General features: G+C 38.4%; 1 protein-coding gene across 1 annotated transcript in view; it reads left to right on the plus strand.

Annotated features, from left to right (window-relative positions):
* The window catches only part of PTPRN2 (protein tyrosine phosphatase receptor type N2), a 1,540,415-nt gene that overhangs the window by 658,071 nt on the left and 856,798 nt on the right, over positions 1–25,546 (plus strand). The window contains exon 6 of the mRNA XM_072652081.1: positions 732–1,197. Within this exon, the coding sequence (XP_072508182.1) occupies positions 732–1,197 (466 nt within the window). The remainder of the gene's footprint in view (positions 1–731; positions 1,198–25,546) is intronic.

A 25,546-nucleotide genomic window follows, 5' to 3' on the forward strand; every position in this document is an offset into this window, starting at 1 on the left:
AGATGTTCAGGGATCAGTCTAGACTGTTGTATTGAAGTTTCCATGGTTGACTTCTGAATAGAACGTGGGTCTACTCCACTATGACATTCTTATGTTCTGATCAAGTCAGCCTACCCCAAAAGTGGGAATGTCTTCGGAGGCCTGCTTTTCTGAGAGCAGATTCAGAGTATGTGAGCCAATCCATCTGAAGAGAATTACTAATCAAGTCAGAGTGAGGGAAAATCGAAGGTTGGGTACAAGCTTTAAAAACCAATTTTGGCCAGAAGATAGCTTATTTATTGGGGAGCTTTTTGCCATGAAATGAGAGGGCTTTGCAATTACTCTGATGTAGAATAATGTTTTTAAAAAGAATGATACTTTTGAAATAATTCATTGGCAGACAAAAGATGCTGGAATCCAATGGGGACTCTGAGAAAAAAATACTATGAGGTCTTCCCTCAAATGTGCCTAGAGTTGACAGACGGTCCACTTGGGGGAGAACTGATTTTAGATCAAGAAAAAAAAATTGTAAATAACTGCCATGGAATGGGGAATGAGATCAATAGGATGAGAATCAGGCTCAGCAGTCATTTTTTGCTTTGTTTTGTGTGCATGTGGGTGAAGATGCTAATGGAGGCTTCAGTGCCAGACATAGCCCCAGAAAGAGAGAAGAGCTATAACTTAAGTGCAAGATTCTTGCTGACTTGTATTAATTCGACTTTATTGTTTTTTTTTTCCCCTGTCTCCTCCAGAACAATATATTCCCTGAACATCTACTAAACTATGTTGTTCAGAAGGCCAGAGGAAGTAGCCCTGCATTGGCCTATGCTCCGGTATCTCATCCAAATTATCCTGATAATCCCTCCCTGAGGACCTTCAACCAAATCCAGCCAGATACATTCTCCTATAGCCGGGAACCTGATTTCGACAAACAGAATCTGATTGCTGCTCTGAAGGCCTACATGGCCCAGAACATGGTAGAGGAGAACCCAGACAAAGGCTCCAGTGGCAGGACTAGAGATGACCCTCTTTTTGGTAATCAATTTCTCTCTCCATACAATGAAGCCTTCTCCAAAGAGGAAGAAATGGACATGAAGGCAAAGCCACTTCTTCTTCTACAAACGGGATTGAGAGAGCTAAGACCGGGTTCTGGAATGTCAGTTCAAAAATTAGTGTCAGTGCCTGGGGATGCCAAGGATTCTCTGAGTACACTAGATGGTAAAGTATCTTCATTCCCTTCCTTACCTAGAGCCAAGGTGTTCACTGCTCAGCCCTGGCCCATGTTCATTGTCACTAGCCCCCAAGCAGTCCCTGAGTCCTGAGCACCTTATTAGTTTTTAGGGCAACACTTTGCTATGGAGTAGGACGTTTTCCTAGGACAGAGATGCATTTCAGCTGGATCTCCATTTTTTTTATCATAGTTTTAGAATATTCTGTTAAAGAAGTTTTTACATTGTTTTTCTGAAGTGTCCCACAGGGGTGGGTCAGTCCAAGTTTTACAGAACCCATCTTTTTATTAAGGAAATTTGTTCTGGGAAATTTAGATTCCGTTAAAGGACCAGTCTTGAGGACCTAGAGGACCACATGTAGCCTTGAGGCTGCAGATTCCTGCAGGATCAGTATGTGACCCATCTTCCAATACTTGTATTAGGACATAGTAAATTGTAGCATGGGAGCTTCAGTCTTTCCAAAGTATATGACCATACGGCAACTACAACCTGAAGGTCTAGTAGAAAGAAGCCTAGACCTGTAGTCAAGAGAATGTTCAATTCAAATCCTACCTTTCACACATATTAATTGTGTGAGCACAGATTAGGCACTCAGTTTCCTCATCTTTGAAATGGGAATAGTGATAACTTCAGTTCTTATATGGCTGGTTTATTACGAAGTTTAAATGAGATGTATGCAAAGCATTTAAAAACACAATAAAAACATGGGTGGCTGTTAGTGTTGTTGTTTCCACAATGCTAAAGCAGTTGTAAATTCCTTGAACACATGATCTTCTTATTCATCTTTTTATATCTTGAAGTATGAGGATTTTTTGGCTAGGATATTCCTTGAAGTTAAAACAGCACATCCTTATAAACATATCTATTAGGGATTTGAAATATGGGAAAGATGTAAGGGTTGGGAGCTCTGATAGTTGAAGATATACACATATGCATGAGTTCTCTCCTGGGGAAAAGTTGATAGAGCATTAATTCAAAAAATGAAGTCTAAACTTCTCAGTCACTCAAAGACTCAAGTTACAACTCCAACCTCATCTCCAGCTTCAACTTGCATAAACCATCATAATGATCAATACCTATGGATCCCTTCTCAAAATAATGTTCTTAAATGCCTAAAATAAAATATGTTGCATTACAAAGGAAACTATATTGAAATTGAAATCATATTGAAATTTTATCAAAATAAAAAAAACCCCAAGCTCATGGATCATAGGTTAGGAATCACTAATTTAGGTTATCTGGCCCTGGCTCCTTTTTTAAAAATCAACATCCAGTTCAGTGATTCTGTGATTCTAGGATTTTTTTTGAGCATGTGCTTAATTCAAGGAGTCATGTAGTACAGGGATATCAAACTCAAATAAAAAACAAGAACCACTAATAGTGACTCAGAAAACCACATATTAACATTATCTTTTTCTATTATATTTTTCTTTATTTTGGTAAATACTTCCAGATTACATTTTATTCTGTTTCAGTTGTACTGGGAAGTGTTGCCACGTTTAAGAGCCTAGCTGTGTTTGTTATCTCTTATATAATGCAAACCAGAAGTCACAATTGCTGCCCTCAAGCAGTTTTCTTTCCTATAGGAACAGGAAACAGATTAGTGACCAGCTAAATTACAAGGAAAAGGGAAGTGCCATGTGAACAGGACAGTTGAGGTTTGGGGCTTCTGAGGGATAAGAGACTACTTTCAGTGGGGATGATTAAGGAAGAATGAATAAAAATTTCCTGACCCAATAACCAATGGAAAAGTAACACACACATAAATATTTTTCTCCAAACTTTTAGTTTAGGGCTTTTATCTTTATACCATGTCCCATACTTTGAGTACTTTGGGGATTTAATCAATGTCCAACAATTTCAAACACTCAAAGTAAGGCCATTTTTCATACCAGCTTCTGCAAAAGCTGACAATACCGTTAGGTACAACAGCCAGAGAGGCCACTGGTGTAAAACCAACATTGATTAAATGAAGCAGCTTACCCTCATCTCCAGATTCTCTTGGGAAGATGTAGGGTACACATTGATATCAGCTCTGCCAGGGACTTTAAAATAAACTGGTGAATTTCACTCTGAAAAGTATCAGAGAAGGTAGAATCTATAAGCTGGTGTTCAGGGACCTTCCTGTTGTCCTCTGCTGCTGGCTGGGTGACCTGCAATCTTTTGGACTTCCCTAGGAGCTGGACTCAGATATCATTCCTATGGACAGTCCATCTAGAAAAGGGCTTCTTAAACTTTTCTCACTCATGACCCCTTTTCGTGTTTGAGCAGTGTTAGTTTCCATTGCATGGCCTGAGGGCATGTGCAGTGCAAAGTGAGCATGCTTTGTGTTCAGAACCAAGGCTACAGTGAAGATGCACATGCAACTTGGGCAAGTGCTGCCAGAATCACCTCAGATTCATTACTTGTTTGATTTTTAATTAATTTTTGATCATTACATGCTCAGAGATTTTCTACTGTTGCCAAATTTTCCCCAACCCCATCTGGGGGCCTGACCCATTGTTTAAGAAATGCTAATCTAGACCCAGAAGAGTGATTCTTAGTGCTGGTAGTGGTAAAAGAAAAAGTATAAAACCCCACAGCTCTGGTAATTTAGCTGGTCACTAGTCTGCTTCCTGTTTTGACTAGAAATGGAAACTATTTGAAGGTACGAATTCTGACCTGCTTTATGCTACGTAGGTTCCCAGGATAAGTTTTTAGGACTGAAAAAGATCACCACAACATATCCCTCCCCTCCCCCACCCCCTCACGCAAATATTTTTAACAAATACAAATACAGGCTATAAGGGCCCCTCAAAGAATCAGAGAACTTGAAGGGACCTTAGAAGTCATGTAGTCTACTCGTTTCCTTTTCCAGCTAAAGAATCTGAAACACAAACAACAAATGCTTTTCCCCTGGTCACATAGTGTCAGACTTAAGACTAGAATGCAGGTCCCTTGATGCCCAGTTCAGTGTGTTTCCCATTATGTAACACTGCTTCTCCTGAAGTGCCTCTATGTACTAGAGACTTAGTTAATTAAATTAAATACTGTCCCTTATGTACCCATTGGCAATGAAACACCCTCTCTTCCTCTCCATCTTTCTCATACTCTCCTTCTCCCTTGTTTGACTAGACTTACCATTTCATTGACACCCAGATCTCCCATTGAGAAATTTCCTCTACCATTTTACATTTGAACCTGATCTGCAGCTTACAGATTTAGAAAGGGTCAATAGCCATTATGTCACAGGTGGGATTTTTGAGCCATGTCTTCCTGACTCCCAGAGCCAGTCCTCTATCTACTATGTTGCTTCTATGTGTCTCTACTATACAAGGATTATGAATGGGAGGGGGAATCAGTGCAGATTGTGATCCTTTGTCCCCTGTCCACTCACCCATACAGTGAGTATACATAACTCATTGTATGATCCTGAGCAAATTATTTCCCAGTTTTTTTGCCTCAATTTTTAACCTATAATATGAGAAGATTGAACTATATGATTCAGTTGATTCAATTTAAAAATTATTAATATATAAATCACTGTATTAAGTGTTGGTAATATAATGATAAAAACTATATAGTCCCTGACCTCAAGGACCTTACATTCTTCTTCATGTTGAGGGAGGGAATACAATATATTCTCAAGTAAGTAAGTACAAAGTGTGTATTTTAAAAGTCTAATGTAATTTCAAGAAGGAGAGGGTGATCATAACTGGGTAGATCAGAAAAAGTCTCAGGCAAGAGGTGGCATCTGCATGGTGATTGTGAGCTCCTTGAGGGCACAGACTTTTGCCTTTCTTTGTATCCCTGGCACTTGGCAGAGTGCCTGGCACAGAGTTGTCCCTTAATAAATGTCTATTGACTGATTGCCTGACTTTAAAGTATGCTAAAGATTCTGCAGTGTGGCACTAAGTCAGGAGTGCATTTCAGATGTAGAAAAACATATTGGGCAAAAGCAAGGAGGAAGAATAATAAACATGGGGAAGATCTAACTGGACAGTGGGACTGGAATCAATCAATCAGTCAATTAATAAATATTTATTAAATATTTAGTATGTGCCAGGACTGGAACAAAGATAAAAGAAAGGGAATTCTGTGAAAGAACCTTGGAAAGATGGTAGCCCAATAACAAAGAGTTTCTAAGTGCCAAGCTCATGATTTTGTATTTTAGCATAGAGAATATAGGGAGCCATTGAAGATTTGTGGGTAGGGGACTGGCAAGGTCAGCTCTCTAAGATCTCTCTCTTAAGACTGACAAGGTCAGATACATAAGATCTTTCCCTGCTCTATTGATGTATATAATAGTATTATAATATCTTACTACTGCATATGCTATTGTAAAATGTTTCACCTTGACCATCGGTGTCTTCTCTGAGCCCTAATTTAATTTGCCCATGTTTTTACAGTTTGCATGTCAGTTTGTCCTCATCCATAGCTGTCTGTCAGCATTACCTATTTGAGACAGAAAACTCTCAGAGAACAAAAGTCTGCCCTCCATTCATAGAAGGGCATCTAATCAATATCCCTTGGATAATGATGACGATTTTAATTTTGGATCAGAAAACTTCATTGCAACACAGACATTTACTGTGAAGAAAATCTAGCCATTTTGAGGTCATTTTCACTTGAAAGGAAACACCTGCTGCCTCTATAATACTTAGAGAAGACCATTCATATTTGAGTGTAGACAAATGTTGTGCCCTGTTCGAAATCTAATTATATCTTTTGGCAAAGAGTTCCATCTACTCTCTTATCCACCTGATCTCTGGAGCAGGGGTTGTTTTCAATGGATTGTGCCCTGTTCACATGAATTGCCATGTGCAGGAGGCTTCCCAGTATGTTTTCCAAGCCAAAGCAGCCCAGCTTCCTATTGAATTGAATGACTTATCCGCTCAGTTTCAGCAAACCCTTGAATATAAACTCTCCTCTGCTTGCTAGGGAAATTCAACAGAATGAAGCAAAGGCGCCATCTGTGTTCTTAAAACTTTATAATTTAAGACAACAAAGTTCTCATCCAGTATCCTAGGAACATATGTGTCCTTTTATTTCTGTATGTAACTGCAGGTTATACACTCAGAATAAAAAAACCATGGAGGGCCATAGACGACTTCTTGCGTAGGGGCTCTTAACTTTTTTGTGTCTTGGACCTCTTGGGAAATCTGATGATATCTGTGAACCCTTTCTCAGAATAATGTTTTTAAAAGTGTAAAATGAAATAAATAGGCTTGCAAAGGAAAGTAAAGGTTAGTAAAAATAAAGATATGATTCTGTCCCCCCCATCCACCTTCTGAAATCTATCCAAAATCTATTCAAAACTATCCAACACTGAAATTGATCCCTAGACCTCTTGTCAATCCATGAACTCCAGGTTAAGAACACCTGCTTTTGTCTAACTCTCTCATTGTACCGATGAGAAAATTGAAACTCTGCAATGGAGAGTTATTCACCCAAGGTGTGTTAGTGTTCAGTGACATATTCAGAACCAGATCTCAAGCACCTTTCACTTTTCCCATTTACACAGTGACTTTAAATCCTACACTTTTATCTGTCACCCAGCATGTTTCCTGGCCATTCCTCACTTGACATGACTTGATGTGCATTGAGAGCATACCAATTAATTTTCATATTATCCTAAACAAAGCACCATTAGAAAATGCTAGATGCTCTTAACCAGCAAAAGTGAATAATAAGATGAATTGCAAAGCCAGATAGATTTTTATTCTTATTCTTATTATTCTTCCATCCCTTCTACCCTTACTCCATATTACAGATAACTGAAAGTGGCCCTGGTGTTGGAGCAGTCCTCCAGATATCAGAACCCAGTAATGATTCTAAGGTGCCTCTCATGCACACACACACACACACACACACACACACACACACACACAAAATCTCTATAGCTCATCACCATCCAAGGAATCCATAAAAATTTCAGCATATGGTGCATTTTGCTTCCCCCAAAGGCTCTTAAGCTCCCCAGCAAATATTGAGTATAGCAAGAGCATTAAAAACTGAAAAAGATTTAATAATACAACAAATATAGAAAAAGGGCTCACACCTGGGTCCATTGACAGTCAAGGAAATATCCTAATCATTTCCCACATGGCCTCATGATGTGTCCAATTTACAACAGTCCTTTTTGTGGCTTGAGATAACTAGGAAGTTGATCAACCATCCCCTACCCACCCCAAACCTGCACAGTCCATGTGACTCATAGTAACAGCATAGAGAAAAGTCCAATTTGCTCCTCAATGTTGAAATTCTTTGCCTCGTTGCTCCTCAGTTCTGGACCATCCTCTAATTCTCCATCCTGCTTGTCCCTGCTTTGCTGTCATTTGTTTGGCCTCTGGCACTCTATTTTCTGCTGCTAGTTCACCCTACACATCTGCCACGTGGTGCTTCCCTTCTCAACACAAGAGTCTTTACAGAACTCTTCCCACCTCTCCAGTCTTCTTATACCTCACTTCCCTCTCCATACTCTACATTTGTCTTCTCCCTTGTATATAATACTCCATTTCCTAACTTTGAATCTTTTCATTGACTGTTCCCCATTCATGGAATACTCTTTTTCCTCATCTCTGCCTGCTGGCATCACTTTCTTCAAAACTCACTCAAATCTCAGTTTTTTCAGTGACCTTTTCCAGTCCTGACTCACTTGTTAATGTGTTCTGAGATTACTTCCCATTTGTACTGTATCTATATCTTGTTTATATAATTGTTTGCATGTGACCTTCCCCATTAGAATATAAGCTCCTTGACAGCAGGAATCATGTTCTTACTTTTGTATCACCAGCACTTAGCACAGTACCTGATGTATGCATAGTAAGTATTTAATAAATGCTTGTTGACTGGCTGACTGCAGTCTTCTCTTTAAGTTTGGGTGAATCTGAAAGTCTCCACCTTGCAGTGATTTCCATCTACTTTCCTATGTCTTTAGGCCTACATTATATTTCTCTTTCTTTCCTCTGAAATTCACATGTCTCCTCTTATACAGGAGCAGCTTCTGCCTTGTAGATAGACCAAGATTCCCCTGGCATACATGGGGGAAGAGGCACATCCTACTTTTCTTGGCATATGAGCCCTATGTGTACAAAATTTATGATAGAGTGAGAAGTGGAAGGATCTTCAAAGGCAGAAAACATAAAATTATACTGATTTAGTTCCCTGGGATTCAGAAATCAAAGCATTTTACCCAGAGAGATACCATAAACTATCACTTTACCCAGCTCCTTAACATCCAGAAATTGTGGGAAGATAGCATAAGTCATTTACCTCCTGCTATTCTAAGTGCTACCTGGAGAATGGGCTAGATCCTAGAAGTGATCAAATTACCCTCTCTCAGTTAAGTCCTTGAGTTTTTAAGGCATGGGTAAACTGAACCCAACCAAAATCTTAGGTGTCATTCAGTTTGCAATATTAGATCAACAGAGCATCCATGCTACACTGCAAAGGTCCCCAAATTCTGACACCATTTTCTGGGTTTGTTGTTGTGGTTCAGTCATCTCAGTCAAGTGTGACTCCTCTGTGACCCCTTTTGAGATTTTCTTGGCAAAGATACTGAAATGGTTTGTGACTTCCTTCTCCAGCCCATTTTACTAGCGAGGAAACTGAGGCAAATAGGTTAAAGTGAATTGCGCAGGGTCACATAACTAGTAAGGCTGAATTCATTTTTGAATTTGAATTCATAAAGATAAGTCTTCCTGAATCCAGGCTCAGCACTCTATCCCCTGTGCCACCTAGCTGCCAAATTTCCTGAGTTACCACTTCTCAAACTTTTCTCCTTGTTACATAGGATAGAATAAAGAGCTCTGTGAGAAGATTTTAATGATGGTGATAATTTTCTCTCTAAAATATGAAATATGAAGTGTATATATCAAAAATAGTTATTGCATGCATTCATTTTTTAGTATTGGAAATATCCATAATGTCTTCTATTTGGCTTTAAAATTTTCCCTCCCTTGAATATTTCCTGAAGCAATATTTGTGGGATCATAATGTCGAAACTTAAAGGGACCAGGGAGATTATCTAGAACAAAGTTTCTTAACTTTTGCTATTATGAATTCTTTGGAAATTTAGTGAAGCCTATGGACCCCTTCTTAGAATCATGTTTTTAAGTGCAGAAGATAAAATAAATAGAATTACAAAGAAAATCAATCATATCAAAATATATGTTAAAAAGTTAAGATCCAAGTTAACAATTCTGAAATAGATGATGTCCCACATTTTATAAATATCCATCGAGATAAAGTGATTTGGTTAAGATCTCCCAAATGACTTCTTCTTTAAAAAAATAGTATTTTATTTTTTCCCAGTTACAGTTTTTAGCATTCATTTTTACAAGATTTTCAGTTGCATATTTTTCTCCCTCCCTCTGTCTCCTCTCTTCTTCTAAGAATGGTAGGTATATATATATATAATATATATTACTATATATTATATTATATATATTATATATAATGTATACATGTATAATCTTTTGCCTAGTTATATGTATATAACTAGGCAATAGATTATACATGTGCTATCATGTAAAGCATATTTCTATATTAATCAGAGTTATAAAAGAAAAAACAGATCAAAAGAGGGAAAAACATGAAAAGGAATAAAGTAGGTGAAAAAAATATGCTTCAGAGTCCATCAGTTCTTTATCTGGATGTGGATAGCATTTCCTTCATAAGTCCTTTGTACTCGTCTTGGATCATTGTGTTGCTGAGAAGAACTGAGTCATTCATAGTTTGATCATCACACAAAGTTGCTGATATTGTGTACAATGTTTTCCTGGTTCTACTCATTTCACTATGTATCAGTTCACACAGGTCTTTCCAGGTTTTTCTGAAAGCTGCTTGTTCATCAATGGGACACAACAGTATTCCATTAAATTCATATGTACCTTGTTCAGCCATTCCCCAGGTGATGGGCATCCCCTCATTTACAATATTTTGCCTCTATGAAGAGGTCGGCTATAAATATTTTTGCACATGTAAGTCATTTTCCCTTTTCCATGACCTCTTTGAGATACAGACCTAGTGGTGGTATTGTTGGATCAAAGAGTATGCACAGTTTGGTTTCCCTTTGGGCATAGTTCCAAATTTTTCTCCAGAATGGTCAGATCAATTCACATCACCACCAACAATGCATTAGTGTCCCAATTTTCCCACATGCTCTCCCAATATTTATCATTTTCCTTTTTTGTCACATTAGCCAATCTAATAGGTGTGAGGTGGTACTTCAGAGTTATTTTAATTTGCATTTTTCTAATCAAAAGTGATTTAGAGCACTTCTTCATGTGCCTATGAATAGCTTTGATTTCTTCATCTGAAAACTGCCTGTTCATATCCTTTGACCATTATTCAGTTGGAGAATGACTTGTATTCTTATAAATTTGACTCAGTTACCTATATATTTGAGATGAGACCTTTATCAGAGAAACTTGATGTAAAGATTGTTTCACAGCTTTCTGCTTTCCTTCTCAGTTACATTGTTTTGTTTGTAGAAAAGCTTTTTTTATTTTAATATAATCAAAATTATCTTCTTTAGATTTCATAATGTCTGTAACTTGCCTAACTTCTCCTTTACGAATTTGGATGCTATACCACTTGTGTCATATATGTTTAGTATTTCTACTGATACATTATCTATGGTACTTTTTAGCAAGATGTAGTTTCCTCCTTTATCTCTTTTAATTAGGTCTAGTTTTGCTTTTACTTTGAGATCAGGACTGGTACTCCTTGCTTTTTTTTTTTTTTACTTCAGCTGAAGCATAATAGATTCTGCTCCAGCCCCTTACCTTTACTCTGTGTGTGTGTGTGTGTGTGTGTGTGTGTGTGTGTGTGTGTGTTGTAGGATTCTGGTTTTCAATCTACTCTGTTATCTGCTTTCATTTTATGGGAGAGTTCATCCCATTCACATTCACAGTTATGATTACTGTATATTTCCCTCCATTCTGTTTTTCCTCCTGTTTGACCTTTCTCTTTTCACCCTTTCCTTCCTCATCAACATTTTGCTTCTGTCAAACACCTCCCCAGTCTGCCCTCCCTTCTCTCCATCCCTCCCACCTTTTACTTAATCTCTTCCCCTCCTGCATCCCTTTTGAGAAAGATAAATGTCTATATTCAACTTATTGTGTATATTATTCCCTCTTTGAGCCAATATTGATGAGAATAAGGTTTAAGTGATACCTATTGCCTACCTTCTCATTTTCCCCTTCACTTCAATAGATCTTTTGCATGTGAAATAATTTACTCCATTCTATTTCTCCCTTCTTTCTGTACCTAGTGTGCTCCTTTTTCCCATCCCTTAATTTTTAAAATATCATTTCCTCAAATTCAACTTATATCCTTACCCTCTGTCTTTGTATATTCCTCCTATCTATACTATTAGTGATACAATTTTTAAGTATTAAAGTATTATCTTTACATGTAGGGATATAAACAGTTTAGCTTTGTTGAATCCCTTGTTTTCTTTTCCCTTTTTTCTTGTTGTAATGCCAATTACAGTAGCACACCTGAGGACTGAGGGCTGCTGCTGTGAGTAATTTTAAGGGTCTAATCACATAGTATAATGAACTCTATTTATTCAGCAATAAACTAAACATTGTTCAATAAAGTAAAGCATAACATTCATAGCAACATCCTTAGGCAAAACATATCATCTAATACATATATAACGCTCAATATGTCATATGGTGCATAGTATATACCATTGTATCCCCAAAGTCAGGGGCCCCCAGATCAGGGACTCCCTTAGCAGTTTGGATCCTTAAGGGGTAGCAGAAAATACTACATCATCCACCCCTAGGTCAATGTAAGAACAATCTCCTTAACCAATACACAGTGTCCAAGTAAAGTCCTCTCTCATCTTGACTCAAGCCTGACTTCCAAATCCTACACCTCTTCCTCCAGGAGCTGACAGCTCCCAGCTCTTGCCTGGGTTCACAGGCAGATCTCTCCTCCTGCTCCTAGTCTCAGCTCTCAGGGACAATTAACAATCCAAACTCTTCCTGCTTCTGACCGACAACAGGCTGTAGCACTCCTGCCCACACCTTCTGTTTCTAGGAAAACAAAGCTTAACAGGACTATAACAATATTTATACACATTAACCAGCACCATCTTCTTATTTCACTTTAACAGCTCTTTAAAGGGGCTTAAGTTAAGCCTCCTTCCCATGGGCAGGTCTCCACTCTTCAACTCAGTTAATTCATAAAGATAAACAGACAGGGCTTCTGTCTGAGAAATTAACACAGATCAACAAAGGGAGTACCAACATCATAAACACTATGTTAAGCCTCTCTACAAATGAGTTCCTCTAGCCTGCTCATGCTCTCTTCTCTCTCTCAGCTCTGCTTCTCCCTCTACTCTCTCCTCTCCCTCCAAGCAATACAATATATACTGTTTCCAATCAGAAGACTCTTGATTCAATCAAAGATAAGACTCAAAGGCATTTGATTGCTAAAATTCAATCCAGAAAAACAACAAAAAAATCCTATTTTGCTTGCTGTTACACCTGTTTATGCTTCTCTTGGGTCTTGATATTGGAGATCAAATTTTTATTTAATTTTGGTTTTCTTCTTATGAAAGCTTAATCTCCCTCTGTTTCATTCAATGGCCATTTTTTCCCTTGACGAATTATGCTAAATTTCACTGGATAAGTGATTTCTGGTTGTAGTACTAGGTCCTTTGTCTTCCAGAATATCATGTTCTGTGACCTCCAATCTTTTAATGTTGCAGCTGCTAAATTCTGTGTAAACCTGATTGTGGCTACACAAATATTTGAATTGTTTCTTTCTGGTCACTTGCTGTGTTTTTTATCTGACCTGATAATTCTGAAATTTGGCTATAATGTTACTTGTAGTTTTTATTTTGGACTCTCTTTCCTGAGGTAATAAGTGGATTCTTTCAATGCTTATTTTGGCCTCTGGTTCTGGATATTTGGGCAGTTTTCCTTGACAATATCTTGAAAGATGCTATCCAGGTGCTCCTTGTTATTGTAGCTTTCAGGTAGTCCAATGATTCTTAAATTGTCTCTACTCAGTCAGTTTTTCAGATCAGTTGTTTTTTCCCCATGAGATATGTTACATTTTTTTCCATTTTTCATTCTTTTAAATTTGTTTGATTAGTTCTTGAAGTCTCCTAGGATCATTAGCTTCCACTTGCCTAATTCCAGCATTTAAGGAGTTGTCTTCCTCAATTAGCTTTTGTACTTTTTCAATTGTATTTTTAAAGGAGTTGCTTTCTTTAGTGGGTTTTTGAGGCTGGTAGGCTGTTTCTGCATTTCCCAGGATAAGCTGAAGCAGGCAGAGGTCTGGTCATTGGAGGTTGCCTGTTTGGGGTTATTGTGATGCATGTGACTGTTTACAGAGCTGAAGTCCACCTTGTCCCCTTGCTCTGCTGAGGCACATAGAGTGTGCCATTGTTGATGCTTGCCTGCTTCATTTTACTGAGGCTTAGGATTTACAATTGGTTTACTGAGATGAGGCTTGCTGCTGACTTCCTGGACTATACTTCTTTTTCACTTGAGTGAGACAGGTCTTTCCTGTCTATCTTCCAAGTATTTTGGGCTCAAACATTGTTTCACCTCAACTTTTTGCTGGTTTTCCTGTTCTAAGATTTTTTTGGAGTGCTATTTTATGGATGCTTAGAAGTGAATGTGGGAGAGTTACTACTTACTCTGACATCTTGGCTCCCAGAAGTTTTCAAAGACCTCACAAATGACTTCTAATGGAGATGCAAGATCTGAACCTACACTTATTCAGTACTTGCTCGATGATAACAGTCATAGCCTAATTTGATGAAGAATCCTAGAACTTTGAGAACTAGAAAGAAGATTCATGGTACTTAAAGCAAAGGAAACTGAATGTGATTTGCACCCTTCTAGATGAATCTGATGTGATTCGCAGTCTTATTAAGAATGATCGTTCCCTTTGTGAAGCTCATCATATTGTCATGTGAAGACCCCTTTCAAAGTACCCATTCTCTGTAGGGCAAGTCTACAGTTGTTCACCAGGAGTCATTGCAAGTTGATCTCCTTTTCCAGTCTTTACATATTTGATATTTGACATTTTATGTAATTGCCTGGCGATATCACCCTTAGAATACTGAGAGCTAGTTAAAATGTCATCCTGAGCAAGTCAGAGTCTCAGGTTTGTGTAGTGTGCTTAATGGAACAAAAGAATTGCCCACTTTGATCCTCTTGATCTTCGATTGTGTTCTCATTTCATGTCCCCCATCTGCTCCATCAGGGCTCTGAGGATTTTAAAATGTGCAGCTTCTTATTTCTCTTCATCTTTTATAGGCTTGTCAATTCAGAACAGAAGGGGACTTTAGAAAGCATCTAGCCCATCCTCCTTGTTTTCCCTTTCTTTGTATCCTCGGTGGTTAGCATAGTTCCTGGCACATAGTGGTCACTCATTTTTTTAATTAAATGTCAGATAAGGAAACTGAAACCCAAAGAGTTAAAGGGAAATGCCCAGAGTCACAGAAATACTATGGGAGAGGTGAGGAGAACATTTTTGAGGAAATGCAGTGTGGTTAATAATGCCCAAGGAGTTCTGTCATAAATAGTTGTTTGGCGGACATGCTATCCATCACACCACCTGGTTGTCTGAGTGTATTAAAAACTGAGGCAACTAGGGAGTGTGATGGATAGCATGCTGGACTTGAAGTCATGAAGACCTGAGCACAAGTAATGTGCATAGAACACTTAGTAGCTATGGGGTCCTGGGTAAGTCACTTAACTTCTTGTGCCTCTGTTTCCTCCGTTATACAGTTATGGAGTTGGATTCAATGGTATCTAAGATCCATTCCAGATCTATGGTCATATACTTAGTAATTATAGTCACCACAAACTTATCATTGGCCCAGAATTTACCTGCATAATTAAGCACTAACCCCTTCTGTGATTTTTTTTTTATTACTGATTCTTTGTATAAAAATAATTTCCAGGGTTAGCTTTTGTAGTTATATTTTTAAATAAAATTTTCACATAGCATTTCTTTAAAAAGGGCCTACAAAATGCAGGTGACTTCTGATTTGGAATGTCTTTAAGAATATAAAAAAATGTTTATGAGAAGAGATAGAGTAAAGCCATCTATTGAATTTTTAGTGTGAATGTTTCACTTTCAAAATTGGCATACACTACAAATCAGGAACTGATTTAATGTTTTGTTGATTGTCTATAGAAAGAATATTAATAATGCATAATCAACTTAAAAGTATGTGCTGCAGCCAGCTGTTAAACACTTAATCTGATTATGAGGCAGTGTCTTCCTGCTCTTTTCTAGTTCTAGTAAGGAGATAAAGAAAGATGTAAGTCAAGGAAGTGGTGGATTAAAAGAAGAGTTTATTGCTGAGGTCATTCAGTATTAGGATGGATTGAAGGTGGTGATGAACCTTTGTAGATCTCTGACAACAGGCTGCCTAGTTAGGCATTCCTGTGTCCTATTTTGGCTTTATCAAATGAGATGAATGTATGTCATGCTCTCAAAGTTCCGGTATCATCTCTAAGCAAAGCAGGTGTAATCTGAGGGTGTTCCCTCCCTGACTGCCCCTGCACAATGCTCATAAGTTCCACCAGTAGAGATTTATTACTTTGGCCTAAGGCATTCCATTTCAAGAAGCGTCCTTTTAGAATCCAAATGCCCTTAGGAGCACAATGCATTGACCAGTTATTTTCTATCTTATCTTAAATTCTTAGAGAATCATAGACTTAGAGATCATCTATGCCAATCCATACCTGAACAGAATAATTTCTTCCCAACAAGTAGTCATCAAATCTTCACTTAGTAGTTTCATTGATGGGGAACTTGCTACTTATTAAAGGAAGAAGGTAAAAGGGAAGAAGGAAAGGAAGAAAAGTAAAAAGGGAGGGAGGGAAAAGGGAAAGAAAAAAGAATGGAGGAAAGAAGGAAGAAAGGAAGGAGGAAAAGCAGAGATGAATAAAAGTAGAAAGGGAGGGAGGAAGGCTACAAGTATTTATTGATTACTTCCTTTATGCCACATACTATGATAAGAGCTGAGGATACAAATACAAGCAAAAAGGAAGGCAGTGCCTGCCCTCAATGACCCTGTGTTCTAGTAGGGAAAGACAATCCAGAAAAGGGAGCTGAACAAGCTGGGGTTTGGGGGAAGGGACGGAGGTACGCAGCACCAATGGGAGAAGCAGTGTGGGCTTTGTGGAACATGCTGTGGGAGTTTTAGGCTGTTTCAGGGCAAGGAGGCACCAAGCACTGAGGGGCATTCTAAGATAAAACAGCAGTAGAAGCATCCAGAATTCCAGGAATAGGTCCAAAGGGGAACTGTTTCTTTTTGGGATACCTCTCCGTGTTAGGAGATATTTTCCCCCTCTTCAGATCCATGCTGTACTCTTACATCTGCCCTCTAGGGCCAAGCAGAGCAAGAAGGCAGATATCAAAGACAATTTGGTCCGCTTCACAGTTTTGCCTAACTATGCTTACATAGAGCTGACTGTGCTCACATAATCCCAGCTTACTAGCAAAGGAGCATCTGAGTAGTCACCGGGCAAATGCATGTTCTTCTTTTGTTTTAGCATGGTAAAAATATAGTATTTGCCATAGTTTGCTAGAGCCGAATGAACTCTGGGGCTTGGAGGAAGGAGACTTTCCACAGTCATCCCATGCCATAACTTCTAGACCTTCGCTGTTATAATCAAACCATCAAAAACCACCTGTGAAGTCTTCCTTCCCTTTGCCCCTCCCACTAGAATAACTTCTGGTCCTTCCCTGCTGCCACCAAGCCTGCTAAATTTCTTGGGAGATGGATCTGTGAAAGCTTTGTCTCACCAACAGTCTAATTAGAACCTTTGGGAGGGTTTATTGTATAAGCTTCTTTCTACTTGGTATTTCCCTTTTTCTGCTAAAAAAACTCCAACCTCTTCTCTTACTTTCCTAATGCTAATTATTTATAGTTACCTCCTTTAGCAGGAATCTACCTAATTAATCCTTAAGTCTTTGTTTAAAGATCTCAACTGATGGAGAGCGCATTACCTTCAGGATAGCGGTCAACTTTTGGAAACATTCTAATTATTAAGAATTATTTACTTATACCAAAATCTGCACCTCTACAACTTCCTCCTGTGGGTCGCATTTAGGATCTTAGGATCACAGAGTCATGCTCGCGAGATCAAAGGGCGCTTCAAAGATTTGTCTGTCTCCATTATTGTATAAATGAGGAAACTGAAGTACAAAAGAAAATCAGTGACTTACTTAAGGTAACCTAGGTGGTGAGTGGCAGAGACAAGACTCAAAACAAGTCCTCTAACTCCAAATCTAACACTCTTTCCATTGCATCTTTGGTTTGGGTCCAAACAAAGCAATTCTAATCCTTATAATACAGCTAAATCCTGATTAGTGCAACTAATGAATCCCATGACTTGGTCACATTGTTTAAATCCCCCTTCCATATATTTCCATTGAGTTGGAACCAATTACCATAGTTTACATAATTATGACTTTGAATTGTGTAAATTCCAATATATACAACCACTTCAGAGGATTCCCTTACTTGCACTAATTAGGTTGTTTGTAAATAATATGACCTCTTCAGGAGATTCATTATTTGAATTAATCACTTTAATTCCATTCAATTGAATAAACATTTATTAAGCCTGGCATTGTGCTAAGTATCCAGATACAAAAGAAAAAAGAAAAGGAAAGGAAGAACAGTTCTTTCCTTCAAGGAGCTTGCAATCCAAAGAGGAGAGACGTAAAAGGAAACTGAAAAAAAGGCAGGAACCAGAGGATAACTAGTGTGAGCATGATGTTTAATGCTTTTGCTGAAACAGAGAAAACCACTGATATAAAATGAAGAGTTAGCTAGAAAGTTCAGAGTACTCTCTAAGGGAAGGCTTTGGGAGGCCTTTGGAACTCTGTTGCTCTGCCTTCCCATCTTCCAGTTGAGACTTAGTAACAATTAAAGGTAGTTTTCATGTTGTACCCCACCCTGGTCTTCTTTTCTATAGGCAGATTATCTCCACCCCATCTTCCTGCAGCATAGTTTAAAGTCCCTTCACCATCCAGGAGACCAACCTCTAAATGTGTACTTGTTTATCTCTGTCCTTGCTAAAATATGGTGCCAAGAACTAACCCCAATGAGACAATTCCCTCTCGTCATATTGTGTAAGATCCTGTCATCTGATGATATCGACCTGTTCCATATTCTTGTCACTGCTACCTACCAATATTCAGTACACTCTCCTGTCTTCCTCATTGATATTAGCACCTTACTCAGAAATGAAAAATGAAATTTCAAGTTGAAAAGAGAGTCCAGAACCAAAGAGAAAGTAGAAGTCAGTAACTGTCAAAAGGAAGAAAGTTCAGAGCCCCTGGTTAGGAGGTTAGAAGTTTCACAGAAAGTGGTGCTTGAAGACAGAGCCAGGATCAAGGTTGGCAAGCAGTTGGAGAGCAGAAGCAGACTCAATGTGCTATAAACTCATAGGCTGAAAGTGAGGGAAATTCTGCTGCAAGCAGTAACATACCTATTGTCTTTATATGAGAGTTATGAGTCGTTGACTGGTTTCCTCATTGTCATCCCCATCTCCACCTCACCAAAAGATTGACTTTTTTTTGCTTTTTTGAAGCTGTAGGTGCTCTCTCTACAAGCAAGTACAATGTGAGGCTGATAGGATTTGGGGTTTAGGAACAGATCTTCCCGAATCACACTTGATAAATCTTCTGGGCCACATCTGCAATTGATAAGGCAAATGGGCAGCCTTAGCTCCTGGTCACACCTATTGAGGAGCTCCCCCTGAAGGGGAGTCATTTTAAGCTTAGCCAAGTTCTGCTGACCCTTCCGCTTTAGAAAGGCAGTTTTTTTTTCCCCTTTGGAAAGGTGAGAGGTGATGATTGAATGTAGTTCATTACTTTAGGCCTTCTTATGTAGGTTGATATTGTTTCCTTGTCATAGATCATAGATTTAGCACTGAAAGGGATATTTGACACCCAGCCTTCCCCTTATATTTTACAGATGAACAAACTAAAGCACAAATTAAGTGATTTGCTTAAGATCACCCAGCTAGTGAGTGACAGTTAGAATTCAGATGCAGGTCTTCGAACTCCAAATCTAGTATCCTTTTTACTACATCACATTGTATGCTTTCATTGATTTCATAAGAAATGAACCTCAAATTTGGCCTGGGATATGATTGTGGGACCAGAGGAGGCAAATGTTGCAAGACAAAGGGAACCAGGGAACCACTTAATGAGACATCCATCCCAGTACGCTTTCTTTTCCTTACCCCCAAATAACACATAGTGCTGTGCTATGTGGCTACATTCTTTGAATGCTCTGCAGAAAGCACTTTCTCTATCTTAAAAGCTGTATTTCATTATCCAACCTTCAGCATCTCCCTGCTTCAGACTTGTCAAGTTCAAATGCAGTGGTCTGACACCTATCTTGAGTGTCATGACTGAGCCTGGGATGATTCTGCAGTGGATAGGGTCTCATGCTCAGGATCATTGTGCTCTGGAGCTCTGAATGACTCTGTGTATGCTCACATCTCCTCTAGCAAATATGGAACAATGAATACTTTTTTGAATTCATGCAGTTCCGGATCTATGAACATGTTTACAAATAATTGATTATAAAGCCAAAGCTGTACTTCTGAGTTAAGCGTATGACATCAAGTTCAACATTTTGCAAAAGTAAATGTAACATTAGACTGACACCCCAGGTTGGCCTTTACCTCTGTGTGTTAGATGGTCAGTTCCCTAGTGACTCTGGGTGTTGCTGATGAGGCAAGAGGCTGCTTTGGTTCTGGTTTGCTTAATAAACCAGGAGAACCTGCAGACCTTGTTAGAAGGGAGTCCACAAGAGTACCTGTGGCCATTTGCCTTCCCCCACCCCCTGCCCAGCATGTGCTTTCGTCGCTTATTTCCATTTTGTTTAAGAGCCAACTAGTTCTTTGTTGCAGGCGCTGAACCTGCAGAAGTGGAGATAAGACTTTCCTGATATAATAGACTCATGGGAAAAGAAAAGAGCTTGGTTTCTTTTTTTGGTTAAGAGAGACAACAGAAGTAGAAATGAAAAGGTTATATTGTGAGCCACTCAGTTATGGGGCTTGTCCTGATGGGAAACTTTCCCAAGAATGAACAATGAATGACCAAAACAACAGCAATGGTGACTGTAACAGGGAAGCACCTTTAATTTTCGAAGTGCATCTTTTATGTTTTCTGTAAAGCAGCCAGTACTTGTACAGCAGCACAGAGAAAACGGCAATAATGATATCGTTTCTACAGTATTGTCAGGGTCCTCTTTGCTCGATTGCCAGGTTTAGGGAGGGAAGTGGCTGTTGTTTTCCAGCAGAAATTCTTTCCATATCCTTGTCAAAATTGTTTTCCATGGAACAGAAGAACGAGCAGGATTTGGAGGCAGAGGACCTGGTTCCATCTATGTGATCTTGGGCCAATTGCTTAATCTTTCCAGGTTTTGATCCCCTTACCTGTAAAGTGAAGGAGGTAGGTGGAACTAATTATCACCTCTATTCAGAAGCCTCACACATCTATGTATCCAGCCCTCATTGCTTTTCCGAGCTTCAGTCCTCCATCACCAGATGTACTATATCCCAAACAGAACTCATTATCTTTCCCCTAAAATCCAACCCTTTACCAAACCTCCATTTTTTTGTTAAAGATATGTCTTGTCTCGTCTCTCAGGCTTGTAACCTCAGTGTTATCCTCACCTTTTCACTCTCCTTCACCCGATGTGCCCAATTAGTTGTCAGACCTTGACATTTTTACTTCTATTAGCATCTCTTGTATCCAGCCTCTTCTCTCTAAACACACAGCTAACCACCTTTGTTTGGGCCCTCTCATCTCTCACCTAGATTATTATTTTGGTCTTCTAATTGGTCTCCTTGCTTCAAGCCTCTCCCCATTCTAGTTCATTCTCTGCAGAACTGCCAAAATAATTTTCCTTAATCTATGATCTGACCATATCACTGTCCTACTTGATAAACTCTAGTGGCTCTCTGTTGGCACAAGGATCAAGTATAACCTCTGTGTGATTCTTAATGCCATCTACAGTCTGGTTCCAATCTACCTTGCTGGTCTTATTATACATTATCCTGCTTCCTGCACCGTGTGGTCCAACCAAATTGACTTTCTTTCTATTCTCCACATATAGTGGCCATCTCCTGTCTCTCTGTCTGCCATCTCTCTGACCATCCTCTTACCTGAAACACGAATGCCTTTTAACTGGGCTTCACAGAATTTCTCACTCCCTCTAAGCTGCAGCTCAGTTGTCACCCTCTCCATGAAGCCTTTTCTGCTTCGCCAGCTTTAGCACTTTCCATCTCCAAATAGTTGGGCTTTTTTATATTTATTCTGTATACAATTACATACATACGTGCTGTCTCCACCAAAATAATGTAAACCTTTTGAGAGTAGGAATTTTTTCCATTTCATTTTTGGATCTGTCTTTCCATCATTTAATATAGTACCTAGAACATTTAATAAATAATTTTTATTAAATAAAGCTGAGATCATGACTTGGAGACTGACCCTCTACTCATTGTACCACACTGCTTCTTAACTAACTGACTTAGTAAGTTAGCAAATAAACTGATTTTGTTCCTTTCTTGTATTTTATTATGCTTTGAGAGGAAGAGTTTGGGCCACGATGTCTATAATAAAAATCCATTATGTTATACTTAGAAAATGGTTCTAATATAAAATTATAGTATTTTAAAGCTAAATGGAAATTTAAGGATTAATAGGTTGCCTTAAGCAGAGATATAGGAATAAGTCCTTTTAATACTCCAGAATATTGGGGGTGGAAAGTGTTTCTCCTTTGAAAAGATTTTTTTCAGAAATGGAGGCAAAATAGTGTTTTTAAATGTTCCTTTTTTACATTCAGGCAAAAATCCTTCTGAGAAACGAACCTCTTACTTGGTTAAAGGGTAAAGATATTTGAATGTGTCCTCATAGAAGTCATAATAATGTTCTAGCTGCTTATCTTTGTAAAAATCTGTAAGGTGTCTAGATAACCTCAAACTCTGTTTTCTTGTCATCCATTATTCTGTGAATAAAGCTTTTATTGACCAGGCAAGATTGTCACTTGGCTACAAAAGCAGTTTCAGAGTCCAGCGCTGTCCCTGGTTGATAGGAGGAGGGTATAAAAGACAGAAGTGTACCATAATAGAGGATTTCTAAGTCCCATTTAGTTATTATGTGGTATTTTTTATCTTAGATTCACCGGAGAGATTGTCACTGCCATTTTAGGTGGCTCTACCTCATTATGATGTGTCCTTATTCTTTTCCTGGCCATCCCATAATGATAATGTACATCCAAGAGGAAATGAAGGACCTGAAGTCAGGATGATTTGGGTTCAAATATGATTCTTAGACACTTCCCAGCTATGTGACCATGGGCAAATCACTTTACTCTTCTGTTAGTCAGTTTCTTCACCTTTAAAATGGAGATAATAGTTGGAGTGCTTATTTCACAAACTTATTATGAGGCTAAGATATGATAGAAAAAAATCTTTTAAATGGTGAATTGTTATAGGTACATAAAACATACATACATATGTGTATATGTGTATATATATGTATGTATGTATATATATGAGAGAGAGAGAGACAGAGAGAGAGAGAGAGAGAGAGAGAGAGAGAGAGAGAGAGAGAGAGAGAGAGAGAGAGAGAGAGAGAGAGAGAGAGAGAGAGAGAGAGAGAGAGAGAGATTTGGATTTGAACTTAGATCTTCCTAACTCCAGACTCAGGGATCTAGCAACTGTACTACCCAGCAGACACTACCTAGCTTGAATTCTCATTCCAGTTCAGGCTGGACTAGATAAAATTTGAGGTCCTATCCTACTCTCATATTGTGTTCTTCTTATCTAATGTTTCAACAGTTCTTTCTAAGCTGTCTTAGGAATCTAACTACTATCAGATTTTTATTCCTCTAGGAAAATTTGCTTAGATCCTGTGCAGATAACTTAAATATGGAGGTTTAGAAATGAGTCTAATTGTGGAACATGGTAGCATGTAACTATAGTCTCTGCTACTGGGATGGTTGAAACTGGTGGGTTGCTTGAGCTCAGGAGTTCTGAGCTCCAGTAGGACTAAAGTTCACTGGGTGTCCGTGCTAACTCTTGTAACAACATGGTGAACCTGTGGGAGAAAAGGTCCACCAGGCTGCCTAAGAAAGGTGAATCAGCTTAAGCCATAAAAATAGAGCAGGTCAAAATTTCCATGTGCGGGGGAGTATGAAGATGGATCAGTGAGTGGCTATAGAATGTCCAGCCTAGATGAGACAGGGAGAACCAGTCTCAAAACAAAACAAAAAAATTCAGATTAAAAAAAATTTTTTTTCAAAGTAAAGGAATTACAGCCTCCTTACATTGAACATCATGTATAAAAAGAATACATTGCTCAAGTTTGGAAAGTATGTCCCTTAGGCTTACTTCTGTTACAGCTGGTAGAAGTTCTTGGTGAAAAGTAAGCACTCCCTTCTGCCTCTTAAAATCCTTTATTTAATTTAAAACTCAGTTCCAGGGCCAGTTTCTACTTGAAATCTTTCCTGATCTCATCAGTTGCTAAGTGCTTCTCTTCCTTCTGCTTCCCCCTCCACTTTCCATTTTTTAAATAAAATTTACTTATGTTTTTTTTATCTCATCTGAAGGAATGCAAACTTCTTGAAGACAAAGGTTATTTCATTCATGTTTTTGTATCCCCAGCATCTCGAACAATGACTGGCCCATAGTCGATGCTTAATGAGTGTTTGTTGATTGACTAAAAGTATCCTGAGCTTGAATTTGAAAGATATGAATGGTTTCTGATTCATCTCTACCTTTCTTGAAACATCACAGCTATCTAGTAGGCCTTGGTGTTTGGGCTAATACTCAGTCCTGAAACTATATAATTTTATTTTGCAATGCCATTTTGTCAAATGGTTTTATTGAATTGAAGACTGAAAAGAGACTTTTGTGTGAATGCTTTCCCAAGCTTTCTCCAGTCTACCTTTTTAGACTTATTTCCCATTACCCCCTTTCGTGGACCAAGTATTCCAGCCAATCTGGCCTACGTTCTGTTCCTCCAGTTCAGCCTCCAATTTCTTGTCTCCATGCTATTTTCCATGCTGAGAATGAACCTGCTCTTTATTTCCTCCTCTTAGAATCAGTTGGTACCTTCAAAGTTGAGCTCAGTTTCCGTCTCTTACAAGAAACGTTTCTTTATCTCCTGAGTTCTTAGTGCATTCTCCAAGAATTATTTTTATTTGCTTATATTTTTACATGTTTTATTCCCCAGTAGAATGTAAGATCCTTGAGAACAGATATTGGTTTTCATTTTTGTCTTTATATTACCAGCATCTAGCATAGAACCTTCTGCATAGTTGAATAACTTCATAAAAGTTTACTGAAATCATGACACTTATCTTCAGTTATATTTTCAACTACCTTATTTTAATGTAATGAGATATTTTAATTTACCTTTTTGAATCCATTCCACTGCTATGTCATCTAATAATCCTGTAACTATTGCTTAAGTCCTTTTTCTTTTTCTTCTCAGTGAAGGTAGAAATAATCAGTCATTCTCTGAATAGCAGTCTTCCAATATTTTCAAGACAAGTCTTGAAACACAGCCTATGGAAATTCCTTTAATATTCCAAAGGTTCCATTTTCTGACTTGTTAATCACATTTTGAATGGCATCATGTATAGTGCATAGAGAAGCAGATTTGGAATCAGGAGGGTCTGTGCTCATATCTTGCCTCTGACTCATGCTGTGTTAAGAAGGGCAAGCCATTTAAACTGTCAGTGCTCTAGACAATTCCACAAGACTTTAAATTATAGATAAGTTGACCATCTACATCTACCAATGAAACCTCAGGTGCAGATTGTGACCCTTCCCCTCCCACCTTCAACCATGGGCTAAAAAGAGAAGAAAATACCTTATGATGTTCTTCTGAGCTCTCTATAGGTCTTATATAGCAAGATCACTGTCCAGTATGGTGAAGGATATTATCAAAAAGTCCAGCATAGACTCAAATGATCAAAAGATCGTAGATTTAGAACAGGTGAAAGAAGAGGTTGGGGACCATTCAGTCCAATGAAATGAATGAAAAATAAAATATTGATTAAACACTTAAATATGTGCCAAGTACTACCATGTTAAGCACCAGGTAAGCAAATCCAAAAGAGAAACTAGTCTCTGACTTCAAGGAGTTTACTTTCTTATTGGGAAAGATAACACATATATTGGGAATTGATGGGCAGGGAGGGAATATTTTTGTTTGACTAGCAAGTAGAGTCATAAGGAAATAGAATGGCACACTTTTTCGAGGATCAATGACATTTGTTTTTGGTTGTTGAAATGGAAGAACATGGAAGATGAGAGGGATAA

This window comes from Notamacropus eugenii, chromosome 3 (genome assembly GCF_028372415.1).
Source record: "Notamacropus eugenii isolate mMacEug1 chromosome 3, mMacEug1.pri_v2, whole genome shotgun sequence".
Lineage (NCBI taxonomy): Eukaryota > Metazoa > Chordata > Mammalia > Diprotodontia > Macropodidae > Notamacropus > Notamacropus eugenii.